General features: G+C 43.9%; 2 protein-coding genes across 3 annotated transcripts in view; both read right to left on the bottom strand.

The window, feature by feature from the left end:
* Positions 1–11,861, bottom strand: part of LOC119395113 (cytochrome P450 4V2) — a 50,752-nt gene extending 38,891 nt beyond the window's left edge. The window contains exons 1-2 of one of the 2 annotated variants that reach the window (XM_037662404.2): positions 11,724–11,861; positions 2,441–2,678 (exon numbers count right to left, since the gene is read on the bottom strand). In XM_037662404.2, the coding sequence (XP_037518332.1) occupies positions 2,441–2,642 (202 nt within the window). In that variant the 5' untranslated portion in view covers positions 2,643–2,678; positions 11,724–11,861. The other variant, XM_037662410.2, reaches the window with a different exon arrangement.
* LOC119395151 (cytochrome P450 4c3-like) overlaps positions 1–16,760 on the bottom strand; it is a 387,183-nt gene that overhangs the window by 172,406 nt on the left and 198,017 nt on the right. The window lies entirely within an intron of this gene.

Here is a 16,760-nt window from a genome sequence, read left to right as displayed (position 1 = left end):
ACTCGACACAATCTGAGGTGGTCGCTAACCCGTCCCCTTCTTTACGGCAACGAGCTTGCGGGTGTACAAACTTGAGTGGCTACCTCAGAGCGCTCCGGGAGTACTCCGCACCTGGCGTAACAGTGCAACTAATCGTTACTTCTAGTAAAAGCGGGTTCCAGTGGTAATAAGAGCAAATAATAATTTCGTAACGTGGTTCATCCCGTAAAAGCTTTAAAACTGCTCTTCACTGCCTTGACGTAGCATGCTTCATCCCGTAATAAAGCTTTGAAACTGTTTTTCACTGCCATCAATACATGGTCGAGCCGCTCTGAAAGGCCAGCCAAATATGCCATTAAAATTGCTCTTCATTCAGAAGTATAACGATTAAGAGCATCGTGATCGCGGTTCGCAGCCGCGTTAAAATATTTCTATTTCCCGGATTTCCCGGACGCGGTAGAAATAACGGCGTAAAAAATGAAATACTGCTTAACTGAATGTTTTAAGAACGCTGCAAAGTTTTCTCTTTACAAGCTATTCACTTACATGGTTTATTATAATATGCGTCAACAATTATGCCGGTAAATAGAATGCAAACATTGTGTCATTCGCTCCTCAGAGAACATAAAGCTCCTAGAACAGAGTTCTCGACCGCGCCATCGACAGATTGGACAATCACTATTGGAATGAGGAAACCCTAGGACCGTGCTCCAGACCGTCTTCAGCGTCAACGGCACTGAACACATTTTTGCGTTCTTAGGGTTGTGGGTTGAATGACGAACTTAGAGAGTTATCATTAGCGTCATGGCGCCTGTGTGCATTTTTTTTCTACCTTGTTTTACATGTTAGCATGACTACTGCTCTACACTGACTGGCCAGCTGCATGTCCTTTTCGTCTTCTCTATTCTTGTGTCGTGTTGAAGTTGTTGCAAAACAATGAAAACATTAGACGACGTTTGAGAGCAACTGCCAGTACTTGTCACCGTCGCGTACCGGGAAAAAAAAAGGGACATCTCTGAGTGCCAGAGCTGGTTGTAAATGCATGCGTAAAGGAATATCGCGTTGGGACAAATTTCAGATATATATTTGATGTGATTAGATAACCGTGCAAATAATATTGTGGTAGTGATAATCTATGTGAAACTACCTTAGTCGATGACAGATGCTGCTATCCACGTGCTCTTATCACACAACACAATTCATCGTCGCTTGCTTCCGCGGTCACTATATTGAAATTTTGGCACTCAAGAAAAATATTCGTGTTAATAAGACAACGTGTGCACGTCCGTTCTTCCTCAGGCCGCCGATGCGCAAGACACTGCAGAAGGTGTAGACCGCCTAGACTTGCATGTGTTTTGCCCTCGCTGTATGTTGGATCACCAATGCCAGCATTTTGGAATTATGTAGAAGAGGTGATAAGCGTCATATCGTGAGTAGGTAAGTTGAGGCTCTATATAAATGGCCAAAGTAAAAGGAATACGCTGACTAAATACAGGGATAACTTGGCCATACGCCCGGGGAAGATGAATGCAATTAAGAGTTCGACGAAAACTTGTCTGGCTGCTAATGCTCATGGTCAAAGGTAAAAGGAAGACGCCGACGAAATACAAATATTGTATTTTGTCGGCGTCTTCGCTTTATGTTTGACCATGAGCGTTCCCGACCAGAAATGTTTTCGTTCAAGTCTTGATTGTTCTATATTTGTTTAACTTTTGATTGTTCTGCCTTCGTCTACGACACGACCCCGTGACAATATTGAAGCTTATAAGTAGAATCGGTCTCGATTTTATTTCCTCATAATGGAAGGTGCCATTAATGTACTACACGCAGAAAAATCGATAATTCCAATAGCATTCTTGTCATAATCAGCCGTTTGTTCTGAAGCTATAAGGAATGTAATTAAAAACAACTTTATTTGGTCCTGCTGAACACGACGGCTTTGCGCAGCCGGACTGACCACGTAGGGATCGGCAAGCCGAGCCCGCCGGCCACCTCGCGGAATATATACGAGGACGTCAAATTTTGCTCGAACGAAATTTTGCTCTGGAGGATGAGCTGATGAGATAATCAAATCAGCAGCAGCGAAGTTTATCTGAGATTAGTGTAAGCTTCCCAGTAGCTACAACCTGAAATACAGAAACCCCTGGCTGCGTAGTTATTTAATCGTACTGCTCACCATCCGCTAGAAATCAAGAAAAGTAGCTACGCCGCGAACACACCCGCTGCAATACAATGCCACAGTGTACGGATTTTCATTGCGAGAAAACTGTGTGACGAAGGCGAACCACACAACGACGAGATGGCTTGCCTTCGTCGCAGGCGCAGCGACAGTTCTCCCGTTCTTTCATATCAAAAGAACTTTGTGCTATTACCTTCCCTTCCCATCAGCTGAGATAAAAAAAAAACAGACATGCATACGTAGACACTCAAGAATGAAGGAATTTCCATCATGAATACTCACCGACAGTTGGAGGAAGCACGTTCCTCATCGCCCACACCTTCATCTGCAGCTGGAGAATCGTGCGCATCGGGATCCCGCATGCGTCCGGTCCCGGCATGCGCTTGACATGTCTCCACGTCTTATAGCAAGCAGCGTGTGTTGCCAAAAGCGCAGCCACCACGAGCAACAAAGCTCCGACGATCGCGTAGACAATGAATAGCATCGCAAGACCGAGGCACTGGCCGCCACTTCACAAATTCTGCATTCAAAAGAGAGCCCTTGAAGAAAAAAAAACGCTGTCCTTGCTATTCCGCGGCGCTGGCGAATCTATCCGCTCCTATGACAGTCGGCCGTGATCGCGAACGCAGATTATTCAGCCCCTCGCTGCTGTTAGCTATGCGCGTAATCAGCGAGGCTGGCTCATTCGATTTTGCTCAGTACATTTAGCCACCCTCGTTAGCCCACTACACCCTCTCCCCCGCAGAACGCGTCTTCTCGTTAAAGAAAAAAAAAAACAGAAAAGAAAGGCGCACCTACGGCAGCTACCCCCCAGCACGAATAGTTGTGTTCGTCTATTTGACTAAATAAACGCGAGACGAAGGGGGAACGATGCTGCGAGGATTGTTCTTATTTTAGGCGTCGTCGGCGCTCCTTCGGAGAGCATGTGTTTTCCAGAGACGCATTTGTTGACTCCCTCGTGTTGATCGGCCGCTTTGCCAGGTTAAATCCCGGTCGGAAAGCACGTAGTGGAGGACGGCGCGGAATCTGAATAAGAAACAAACAAACAAAGGAACAAGGACGGGAAAATTACGCATTGATGAGGCTACGGAGCAGCCGCGCCGTCCGACAAGATGACGTCACAGCTGGAGCATGGCCGCAAATTGTGTTATTATGCACTATTGGACCGTGTCCACCCTGCGGTCACGTATGAGTGCGGCGACTTTCTACCGGGGGAAAAAAAAAGCAGTGCCATGCGCGTTCTCCTATGCCATTTGTGTCTTTGAGAGATTGATTTGAGGACTGAAAGTGGCGTTGCGTGTAGTGACTCGTAATTACAGAGTTTCGCTACTTGGTCATATTTCGTGAACGCAGGGGTAGTGAGCAATGTCCTCCGCCTATCGGCAAGCACTACGTATTTCGTCATCTGAAGGGGACGTTCACCTGCGGAATGCCTGTGGCGTCGGGCATTCAAATTATAGCATTCGCTCTACAAGCAGTGAAAGATGCATCCGTGAGACAATTCAGCGTTCGTTCTTCAGGCGAAGTAGCTGAAGAAGTATCGCCTATGGGACGGATCTCTGCCTAAATTCACAGTACGCGAGCTACCCGAAGAAAAAATGAAAGCATAGAATGAAAGACGTCATTGTGTCGCGGGCACCAGCTGATATAATTTTTCCTAATATGCACAGCAATAAAATGCTTCAGTGCAATTTCGCAAAGCGGCTGACCTAAGTGAAAAGCAAAGCTAAGTGTTTCGACGAAATTAAGTGACACACTCGACACGTATTTTAGTTTCACATTTCTCGAAGTGACTGCGGAGCTAAGTAGATTCGCTTCTTCAGTAACGGGCTTTAGGAACCAAGCTGTGAGACACGAGCTGCTTCACTATTCTTAGCGAAGTGAATCTGTCAAAACAATCTTTTCAAAATGTCTCCTTGAGAAAAAAGAAAAAGAAGAAGCAAGAAATTGGTACGCTTCAGTACCTTTCTTTAGTTGTGTACAGATATAATAAGCGTGCTTGTGTTGACTCTAATGCTGGCATATATGATTGCGGTTTTGTGTTTCAAGGTCGTGTTAATATCGGCATGCGCACAAGGCGAGGGAGGGGGGGGGGGGAGGTAGACCTCCATTAATCTACGTATGCTTTTTGACGACAATGGCGAATGGAGACCCCTCATGTTGCATTCAAAGAACTTTTTACTTCCTACCTTTATCCTCAGAAAGCCGGGTACCAATAGCAAGCCGTTGTAATAAGCCGTCATCGCTTCATTTGCATATTTGCATCCATGGTGGAGGTTGCTTCTATTCGGGGGGTCAAACTGCCCCCCCCCCCTCCCTAATGGAGAACTCTGCGTACGCCTATGCTCATTAGGTTAAGAGTTAATGCCAGGTACTCTTACGTGCTTTACTTTGATAACGTGAATATTCTGTAAAGAGAAATAGCGTTGGTATGAGTCAGAGAACCTGATCAGAGGAAGGCTTCCTGAGGATCAGAGAATCGAATAAGGAACAAATATAAAATAAAAACGGGACGAAGGATCTAATGCCCTCAGACGCGAAAAGAAGAGCATTCGGTAAGGCGACCTTGTTTATTAATTCCAATCTAAAAAGTGATCTCTGGTTCGGCAGGTGTGAGGATTCTTTCCTTTTTTAATCAAGCCGTCCTCGATCTGATACCATAAGTACCGTTACTATCAGTTTATTGCAGGCAGGTCGCTGCACGCAAAAACGAAGATCAGTGGAGAAGAGAGGAAAACTTTCGCCGAATATTTTGCGGAATCTCGAAATTCAGTCACCGCACCAAATGCAGTGTGCTTTAGTAAAGTGCGATTTGAATTGATTTTACTCAGACGAAACGCCTTGGCGCCAGTCGTACAACTTGTCAAGATGTGTGAACGGCAAGTTAGAAGAAAAAAGTATAGTGAGAAAAGGCAGGCTGCACGGCCACTCAAATAAAGTGCGAATATGTGGTCGGTGTCGCATTAGCCCCGTTGAATAAGCGTACGTGTACATATACAAGTGTATATACATTCTCTGAATTTATTGCAACTGACGTTAATAAATGAGAATAGTGAAAGGACTACACAGCTTTTTTTATTTCTTCGTGTACATCTGTGGTAACATATTTTCTCTCGTCTGCACATAACTAAAAACAGTCCACGGGGTCTTGCATTCAGCGAACGCAATATGAAATGGCGAGTTGAATTTGTTCGTCAAGCGCAAAAAAAATAATTATAGTAATACTAATAATGACTCAGCTTTGTTAAGTTCTGTGTAGTGGGGGTGAGTCAATGTTTTTTTTTTTTCACTCCATTTCATAGATTCTTTATCAAACCGCTGTATGCCCGCGCTAGCAAACTGCTGACACGCAGCGTTAGCTTCATCCAACTTTCCTACGTGTTTATGCGATCAACCTGCGCGTCACTGGCGTCTTCTTTATTTTCTGTTTTCCCTTTACAAGTAGGGTGGCGCGTTCGTTTCGGTTCACAGGAAGGGCTGAAATCCCCGTGCACGTTCTGCTTAGCGCAATATTTTGATTCATCTCTTTGTTTTTTATTGGACGCTTGCCCGAAGTTTTCCACGTTTGTTCTGATCACCGAGGCAGGTTTTTCCTTGCCAGTTTTTTGTCGCCAACGTACACGCTATACATAACAGCCCATTGTCAATTCTCCGTGTTGCATTTGTTCAGTTTAACCCGCCTTCGTGCTAAGTTGCAAGAGCAAATGAGCGGCTTTAGTGACGACGATCACGGTGTCGGCGGCGACTTTCTTCGCCCACGGCTCCCAGCCGCTCCTAACAAAGTTGTGGCCCTCGACGGCCTTTCTCGGCTTCAGCTGTTCCCCGGTAATAAAACTCGTCCTTAAAACGAGAAATTCGTGCATATCCCCGTACAAAAATGTATGTAGACAGTTTATAGACTGTGTAAAAATGAGTTTAGATTGTCTATAGACTGTCTAAATCTATTTTTTTAGGGTCAGAGATGTCGACGCGCGGCCACAAGTCCACATCGCCGTCCGCACGAAGCGTAAATGGGTCCAGCCCACAGAGTCTCGTCTTTTCTTCTTACCGCTCGCGGTCTTTTTGGCACAGCATTGCGGTGTAGTCTACCAGTACAGCTGACATCGTGCACGACGCTCCTTGGAGCTAAATTTGCGTCGCGCTCGCACTTGATCACACCGGCAAGCTACGTTAATGCGCGCAAACACGACTGCGCCACTGCACACCGCGGTCGCCTCTGACAAAAAAAAATAATAAAAAAAAGGCTGCCTACCCAGTGTGCATAACGTCGCCGCCGTTCGTGCAAGCTCCCTCTAGAGAGATTTCGACCGATGCAGGGATGCATTTTTCCTGTCCAATGAGAGAGATGTTGAATAAATCGGACTTAGAACACCACCCTGGGGAACTCCTCGATGCACTGTGTGCGGGCGACGCTGTTGGGCTCCCGCCACGGCGGTCTAGTGGTTATGGCGCCCGACTGCTCACCCGAAGGTCGCGGGATCGAATTCCGGCCGCGGCGGCTGCATTTTCAATGGAGGCGAAAATGTTTGAGGCCCGTGTACTTCGATTTAGGTGCACATTAAAGAACCCCAGGTGGTCGAAATTTCCGGAGTCCTCCACTACGGCATCTCTCATAATCATATCGTTGTTTTGGGACGTTAAACCCCAGATATTATTATTATTACTTTTTTGGCGTTCCACAGCTTGGTTGGTAACATTGTCCCGTCTGCTGTTTAAAAGTTCACTACAACCTAATAGAATATTGTATTCCAGATGAGTTATTCGGTGTTTTCTTGTGTGATTGGTGGTCCCCTTATATTTGCATGTGATGTTTGGTGCTTGTTTGCTGGTAAGCACCTAGCCCATTTAAAATATGCCATCAATCAACTTCGCTGCTAAGTTAGGGAAAACGTGTTTAACTTTTTTCAACATGCTGACTAAATCAAACAGCTCTGAATAGGCGTTTGGTGTCTGCTATTTTTTGCTTCTTACAAACCGTGACATGTACCCTAAAATCCCACTGTGAAACTGTTCAACTCTTTTGTGATTTCTTACTTCAAAAGGAGCATTTGGCTGTCGTAGACTACTTGTCAGTTAGTGTGGGTTTATAGTAACAAAAAAATAATATTCTTACAAGTATATCCCACAGTGAATATGCCACTTTTGAAACAGAACATTTCTTATAGCTGTTGTGTTCTGCAGGCTTTAGTCTAACCAGCTTGCATGACTGCAGTAAAGCCAAAGTAAAATGGTGTTCTGAAGTTTGAAAACACACTTCACTGTCAGCAGTGTTATTACGTTTGTTTGTAGAGAAGCCTATGAACAGTAATTATGATATACAAAATGCACTTAACAGTATATTAGCTTGTACAATGCAAATTAAATTGAAGGTACCCTTAATTCTTGTGGTGGTGGTAGAATTTTGTTTAGGAGCAATGAAAATATGCTACACGAACGAACTTCCAAAAGCTGTTTGCACCTCACTTGGGTAAACAGACAAAATTACTTCAAAATGTCTGGTAGCTTTTGTAAGATTTCTTACTAAGCATATTGTTACGCTGTAGGCAAAGTTAAATAAGAGAGTTGAGCTAGTTTGTGTGATTGCTTTAGCTGTGACATATCTCCTAACGCCTACACTGAACAGGAAAATGAAGAGTGAAGGGGCAGAGTCAGCTCAATCTTTTTGGCAGCTCAACTGCCAGAGAGCACTAGGCTTCAGCTGACGAAATTGAAACAATCACACATGCAAGGAAGTCACTTTGCAAGCAAGTCCACTGGGCAATGCACTCTATTTATTTTACTAGTTAAAACTAAAAACGTAGCTCGTGTTTTTAACTAGATATGTGGGCTCTGACTGCTGTCTAGACAGACAGGCAGTAAGACGGCTGTATTTTCATGGCTGGTGATAAATATGTAAGCGTGCCATTTTTGAACTCGCTGGGCGAGAAGTGGCATATCTTAATACGAACCTTACCAACAATGACTTCTGTCGCCAGTGAAATTTTTTTGCTGGCCTGCTTGAATGTTATTTCTGGCACACATGTTGGATCATTTGTTTGCCCATTGGGGATACTCTGTGGTTGTGAATGAATTTCAGCAGTTGAAGGCAAGAGCTCTGCCCTGTCTCTCCTCTTATTTCTGTTATATGTATAGCTGGAAATTATGTTGCAGCCAAAGTGGTAAAGTATGGCTCCCACCTTTGACGTAGAAGGTATTCATAAAGCTCTGGCACAGCGTGCTTTTCGTTCTTGCCCTCTATTGCATTTTGACTGGGGAATGCAAAATGCTGGTCATGCACTGCAGTTATACCCATACAGAACTAATCAAATAATTTCATCGTGACGTGTGCATACCTTGTTATATTTTTCTCGTAGAACTTTTAGTTATAAGTGCCCTGTCCTTCTGTCACAGGATTCATCTGTCACAAATCGCTGGGCACGAATGTAAAGAACACCTTGGCCCCACTTCTGTCGAGGGAACCGAAGTCGCCTGAACAGATGAAGATGGGTGGTGCTACCAACAGTGAACGACTGTGATTTTATAACGGGCAAGTGTATGAAAATTCGTGTTACGCTAATTTAACACTAATTGCATTCACTAGTCAAGTGTTCCAATATTGTAATGTGCAAGCTTATGCACAGTTGCATTAAGTGAGCACTCGATAAAACTTCAAGTTTGTAATCACATATTTTGGTGGTATTCATATGGCACACATTCCACATTAAATTGTGATCTGCTCCTTTAGTGAGGGTGCATGCAGGTCCTTAAAACGATTGAAACCGTTGAAATTGAAAAGTACATTTTCAAGACCCTGAAAGCCTTGAAAACCCTTGGAATTTCTTGGCATATAGTGTCCAATATTAACGATACTAATTGCGTTCTGTGGTCGGTAAACATTTGTCTAGCAAACTTAGGGAACATGTCGTGGTCAGTGATGATACCGCTACTGTGGTTACCTTGCTTGCACCACTGCTTGACCTATCATTCATTTCGTTTCCGCCCCTGTCGGTCCGCCTTCTCCCCCTTCCTCTCGATTTGGCTTCTTGGGAATCGATTTCACTTCCAGCGCTTATATTAGTTTCTCCTCTTCTATAGCAAGCTCACTGCGTATGATAGTTCTAGCTCAATAAACATCCACTGTCCTATAATGCATGAAAAATTGAAATAAAAATTTGATGCTTTGTGCTAGAAAACAAGTACTTCTGACTAAAGCTGATGGCATTGCTGCTCAGGCTTAGTGATGGGCTCCCACGTGGTGCTTGTTATTGCTCTTTTGTGTAGGCAAAAGCCTTGACTTTATATGTAGAGGATATTTGCTAAGTTGCTTGCTCTACTGGCATAAATCCAATTCGCACTTGACTCAATCGTTATCAAAGCCCCAAAACAGGAGAAGCATGATGACTGCATGCAGTCAAAAGTGTATTCAACGATCAAACTGTAAAAATGGGGGATAAAATTTTGAAGCGGTCATTACCATTTTGTTGTTTAGCAGGTCAGTACTCGGAAAAAGTAGAAGTGTCGTACATCACCTTCATAAAATTGAACAGTTTCTCAAGGACTGAAAAAGTGAGAAAGTGAACTGAAAAAAAAAAGTGAACTGAACAAGATTGTTTATCTGATATAAAAGATGTCCCAGCAGCTGCATTAATGCTGCGAATTTTGTGCACAGTAGGAAGCTAACGTGGTCAGGTAGAGTATCGGACGCATTACCTCAATGTTGTAGATTTGGTCCCTATCAGCAGCAAGTTGATTTTTTATCCTGTTTAATTCCCATCCATTTATGTCATAATTATTACTCCACAGTTAAAACCTACAAATTATGTCCTTTATACTTTCCTTGGCTTCATTGTCTCTAGGTTCTCACTTGGCTGAATCCCATTTTTGTATTTCAAATGCATAAAGCTGCCCGTATTGTTTTGGAAACTTTATTAGAGCAAAAAATTGATACTTTTGATGCTGCTTTGCATCCTCCAAAAACCTTCTGTAGGAATCCTTGAAGATCCTTGAATTTGGGCTTCGAAACCAGTATGAGCCCTGTTCACTCCTTCTGTACATTTTTCCCGTAGTGTGCGTGCCTTGTCCGCAGTGTTTATGTGCTTTTTTACCTTCTGATACCTGTAGTTGTCTAAAATCTATTTATTGAAGCGGTGCGTTACATAGTATTTAACTTATTTTGTCAACTTGGATGCGGTTTGCACATTACAGTGGGAAGTTCTCGCTATGTCAAACCACAAATATTGAGAAACTTGAACAAAAGTTGTTGCTTAAAAATAAATATTTCACTTAGAAAACTGTTCTCTTATTTTTTTCTCAAGTTACAGGGAAACTCAGCTAGCGTCCATTAAAACAAGCTAAAAGAGAAGAACAGAAGTTCATGGCAGTGTTAATGTGTTGCTGCTTGGCATGTGCCTTGGTGTCGCCAACTTCGGGTGCAAGTATAAGTGTCCTTTACTCACAGGTGTTTGCACCCTCCAAACACTACCTGAATGGACAAAGGGAGGCATGTACACTGCTAAAATATGACCTGTGTGAATATATGTTCGTAGAGGAGACTGGTATATCGCATCGGCTGTGATAGACTTCAAGATATAATACAGATTTGAGTAAGTTTTAAACATCACCTGCTTTGCTGCACCTTGCAGCGTGTGAAAAACAAGCAGTGTATTCATAAACAATTATGCTAAAGGTTTTATTCCAGCTGGCGGCAATCTGAAGCTATGTCGCGTAATTGAGATTATTGTTGCTTTGAAGGAATGGGCAAATGAAAATGTAGGCACTTCTGTACTGCAGGCTTAAGGTGACCTAGCTAGGCCTGCAGTACACATGTGCTTAAATTTACATTTGACCGTTTTCCCAAAACAAGAATGATCTCAGTTAGGCTATGAGCGTCACCCATGTTTCACTGATATTTCAGTGTTGAATGTGAAAACCCTATCAACAGCGCTTCAATTTGACATTCACTGTTTTTTCAACGATAAATCAATGTTGATTTGCTTAAGAGTCGTTCAACTGAAAGTCGTGGGCCAATTTTCAATACTGGTCAACAGCTTGCTCAGCGGTTTTTCTATTGATCCACAACGTATTTTCAGTTGACGTTTCTTTTTCTTTCAACGATAAATCAATGTTGATTTGCTTAATGGCCGTTCAATTGATAGTCGTGGGCCGATTTTCAATACTGGTCAACAGTTTTCTCAACGGTTTTTCTATTGATCCACAATGTATATTCAGTGCCATCTGTTGACATTGCTCAATAATTTCTCTATGTTTTTTCAATAAAATTTTTTGTAAGGGTTCAATATAAATTTAGGTGCGACAAGGTATTTCCGCCTCGTCGTTGAGATCGTGTGCGAAGACGACAGGTGCATGACTGTCATAGCATTGTTATTTAAGAAATCTGCATTGTCTAAAAACACACACACCCTGCATACACCAGCGATTGCCTGTGAAAAGCTGAAATGGCAACCCATGTGCAAAGAACAAAAAAAAAACGATTGAGTATCAAGCGCTCACCATTCGAGAGAACCATGCCGGCATCTGTTTTTGTGCAACAAACGGAAACAATAATGTGAGACAAAGCCGAACTCACCGCCGGGCACCAGCGCGGATGTCTGAGTGAGAGCTCACGCGCCGGCCTAGAGGAACCTTGGCATGAAAACCGAAGGTCAACGGCGCAACGAAAAGCTTCCTTGTGTCCCCGCAGGGTGACACCACTTCCTGGGGAAACAAGAAAAAAAAGAACGAGTTGAACATCTGCGTCTTTTTCAAACAAACACAGACAGTGGCGTAACTGTACCGGACTTGTTCGCGGCGCCGTATACTTACGTCAGTGACCCAGCGAGGGTTAAAGTGCACCCAATGCAGTATGCGCGAGCATTTTTTGCGTGTTGCGCCGATTGGAGTGTGGCCGCCCGCGGCCGGGGTCCAAACCGCAAGATCGCGCGCACTGGCGCACCGCCATGGCCTGTGAGCTAACGCCTTGCGGTACTTAAATTTTTAGCGCCGTATGTCTCCAGACTACTCTGATTAGACGTTTTTGAATTTGGGGACATCAATAAGCTACTGTTCGTGATTCGTGAATGCTCCTGTAAGCGCTTCAAACAGTTGTATTCTAATTTTTTAAAGATATTGCCGGCGCACGAGGCATGTCTCTAGCTACAAGCCGGCCCAGATACTCGTACTTTTTGACTTCTCCAAGAAACTAGCAACTAATGGCAGACTATTACGGAAAGAATTGAACGTTATTTTTGCGTACTGAATTCCCAGTGTGTTCAGGCACTAAACCTTGGCTTCAGGACCTGAAAGCTCCAGGCCCTGAACAGCATTAACGCGTAATGTCCAGTATTTCGGACAGGGCAATGCCACATGCAAACCATTGCACACACGGGTTGATAATAAATAGGGGTGTGCGATTAGCGGCTTTTCAGATCGAATCGAATAAGAATTGAATACTACCAGAGCTGAATCGAACACTTCTCAAATATTATACTTCTACTTTTACTGCTAATATAGAACGATGTTCGCACCTTCGCATTCATAGTTTTTGCATCCAAGCCACGAGCTGATCATTAGGAACAAATAAGCAGATTATTCGCATTCATAAAACTCTTCGGATAATATGTAGCCGCTAACATCTGTCTTTCTGAGTGGGGTAGCTTGCACCACTATGTAAGCTATCGTGTTTCATGTATATGATATGCTCGCGGATATGCAGTTAATCGGACTGTCGCTCCAGCTTTTCATTTATTTTGGCGCAGTTGACATGGAGGATAATTCACGAACTACCTAAAAAAGTATTTTTACTTACAAATGGCCGATATTCAATTCGTAACAGTAATATGCGATTACATGTATTTGTATTTACGTGCAGTGCGTTCGAAAGGCTGAATGCACCTTGCAAGTACGTAGTGAACAACGACAAAAATATTGGTCAGTTTTTTGTTTATGCATTATGACTTTTGCCTTGACCGCCCTCTGGCTTTAATAGTCGCGTATGTCCGACGCTTCCTGCGAATGCCGCGAAGGACCCGGAAAAAAATTATCTAACAGGGCAGTACCAGCGTCTGGGAGTCGTTTCGATTAATTGTATTTAAGGTATTTGCATTTTTGTTGGATGGGCAGATTAGTAGCTTAAGAATGTATACAGTCCTACTGCGTCGGCGTACTTGTCGCCACAATGCTACTGTAATCTCTGCACCACCTTATGTCCACGTGGGAATAACGAACTGGTTGAAGCATCTATGATAGCACAAGTATGTGTCGTTCGGTGATGAAGAATACGCTTTGCTTTAGTTGTTACGACAGTATCGCCTGATCGACGAGTGAGAACGTGAGACGAGTGAGATAGACGTCGATGGCTTATCGTCGGACGACGCGGTATTATCAACGCGACTCGGCGGTTCGCCAGAAAGTCTCCAGTTAGGCGTCATTCGCCGGCACAATCTGAGTCCTAACGTGACCGTACGCAACTATAGTCGGCTCCAAGCTAAGGATAAATGCGATCTCCGCCCCCAGAACTGCTCCGTCCCTGCCATTCACCTGTGCTAGAGAGCAGTGCCGGATTGTTTCCGTTGTAACCGTAAGTACTTTTTCGCTACCAGTGTGAATACTACTCATATTAAGAATTGAAAGTTCGTCGTCCCGACTTAAAATATTCCGTTTTCCCGAGCAGTGACATCGCAGTCTTTCCTGAAATGGACCAGCAAGTTCGAGTTTCGGAATGAAAACCGGAGACACGAACATGCGTCTGTATGGGAAAATCACCTACCTGAAATACGCCTAAGGTGCTCGACGCCAAGGGATTAAGTGAGTGCAAATGAGTGGGGCATCTATGCATTTTCTTTATTTTTTTATTTTTAGTGGGGGGGGGGGGGACGACGTTTATTCCTAGGTTGTGACCAACTATAGCAAAGAAATACAAGGTACGTAACGCAGGAAGACCACGTGAATTCCGGAATGAGGCAAAAAAGGCAATATGTCTGCTGTGCATGCTTTCTCGATTTGCTTTATATGCCCGTTTATGGCATATAAACCAATATAAAGCTCCTGTTCTCGCCACTGCGGCAGATGCAGACGTTGGAAGAGACATCCAATAGAAGTGTGACGATTTCAGTTTACTGTTAGGTAGAGATTCAGTGTGATCATATAGCAAACGTAGGTGTACAAGCAAACGAAGAGGAGCAGCTGACGGTCGGTGGAAGATGACAAACTTGATTTTCCAGCTATTAAAATAATCTGGAAAGTGTTCTTCTATGACATGCACTGTTTTGCTCGTACAGCGGAATTGCAATATCATTCTTAAAATTTTGCGAGGGAGCCTTGTTATGTTTTTTCCAATTGAATGACTACAACAAGTACGCCCTTTTTCTGAAAAAAAAATTGGGGGACACTTAAGCTTCGCTTTGAAGAGTTGAAGGCGATAGCGATATCCGGCCCCATCCTCATCGCGCACGCACGCACGTACGCGCACACACACACGCACACACGTACGCAAACGTACGTACGCGCGCGCACACACACACACACACACACACACACACACACACACACACACACACACACACACACACACACACACACACACACACACACACACACACACACACACACACACACACACACACACACACACACACACACACACACACACACACACACACACACACGACATGCCTATATTAAATCTAAAGGTTTCCGCCCTCTTCAACCACACTTTTATAACAACAGTGTACCCATACGTGTGTGTAAGAGAATGCGCGCACCACCATTAATGTGTGTGCCCTTTGTAATGGATGGCTTGCTTTAAACCAGCAGCAATTACGCGCGTGATACTATTTGGAAGTTGCGATTCACCCACTACGTGTTCGTAAGGGAATACGCGCAGTCATGTGTGGGCCTTTTGTAATTGGTGGCCGGCTTTCAACCACCAACTCGTTATGCAATTCACATGGTGTGATGTCCGATGTAGTGATGCAGAACTATCGGTAAATTGACTATCGATAGTATCAGTATCGATAGTTTTTTTTAAACTATCGATAGTGTAAACAAACTATCGATAGTGTTACTATCGACAAACTATCGATAGTGCAATCGGTAGTACCATCGTTAATATTACTATAGCGATATTGCTATATTACTGCCACGCGTGTTATTGCTTTGTTTTGACGTATTCGGGTTTCACCCACAAAGACTGTTAGCAACGTTTGACACAGACCGTGCCGTAATGTGTGAGAAGCTTCACAATTGTTTGAGATCATTCTGTTAAGATTACGCGCCGAACGCGAATAATCAAGTTTATTCGAGAGCTTACGGGAGCACCAGCAATAACACTGGAAGGTTTGATGACTGATGTATAAAGGACGATGCGTTCCACCCATGATCAGATTACTCAACGGCTGACGACTGCTCCCGCCGCTATCAGTGCGCAGCATGTATCGCTTGTATTTGGAGTTTTGATTTTCTGGACACAAGTTCGCCCAAATAAAGAGCACCGTATTTCCCAGTCTTGCTGCAGCATTCTTCACCGTCACACCACGTGACAATACTATCGATAGTGGTGTAAATAATTATGTGGTTACTGGCCGGCCATATTGCCAAAATATTTGCGATAGCCTACTACCAGCTTCGCTTAATTTATGAGCAATTTTTGGCAGAGAAATTAATTATTTGGACAGTCAAAGTGGCGGAATATGTCCATCAATAAATTCGTATTCAAAAGCAACCAGCTACACCTAACAATTAACTTCTTGGTATTTTTTTTATTTTGAAATAATAAAATGCAGTATCAATTTGAAGCCGCGCAGTCCTACCTCATGTTCCTTCCTTTCCGCTACAGCTGAACAGTTTGGCTTTGTGATCATGTGTCAGCAAAGCACTCTGGTGAAGAACGCAATGATGTCAACTTTCTTGCCCTTCAGCCTGCTCCTCCGGCTCCACTATGTACCACGCGCGCCGAAAACCAAGTTTATTCTGCAGTGAGTCCGCGCTGTTGATTTTATACTATCGATAGAGCATCGAATTTTTTACTATCGATAGCGCTATCGATACTATTTTTTACCATCGATAGTTGATAGTGACTCAGCTATCGATAGTATCGATAGTACCATCGATAGTTCTGCATCACTAGTCCGATGGCAATGTACGCTTGTAGCACATACTGCGATATTACATCTCGTACTGCGACGCCTGTACATAGGACGCGTATGTTTGTGAAGCAAGAAAGTTACTTTCCGTGCAGTTCCAAGCATGGCGTGGCTCTGTGGTAGAACACCTGCTTGCCACGCCGAAGGCCTGGGTTCGGTTCCACCTCGGGCACACCATTTTCTTATTATTTGCATCCATGGCAATTTTTCGGTGACGGAGAGTGATGATTTTTTTTTTCACTCACAACCGCCGACGCCGACACCGGAATTTCTGCGACATGGGCGCATAACGATCTCGCGTTAATATTCGGTAGCTCCCACTCATTGTCGGAATCGGTTTCATGGGAAGCAGCCAGCGAGTAGCGGCGTATGTTGCTTTTTTTCGGCTTTGAGCCAAAGGTTACGAGGTGGATCGACGTGTTTTTGTAAGTGGAGTAGTGTGCACATGATGGGCTTACCAGGCCCGTCGACTAAACTAGCGTTTA

The sequence above is a fragment of the Rhipicephalus sanguineus genome, chromosome 1, assembly GCF_013339695.2.
Source record: "Rhipicephalus sanguineus isolate Rsan-2018 chromosome 1, BIME_Rsan_1.4, whole genome shotgun sequence".
Taxonomy (NCBI): domain Eukaryota; kingdom Metazoa; phylum Arthropoda; class Arachnida; order Ixodida; family Ixodidae; genus Rhipicephalus; species Rhipicephalus sanguineus.
This window is presented reverse-complemented; position numbering and strand designations above follow the sequence as displayed.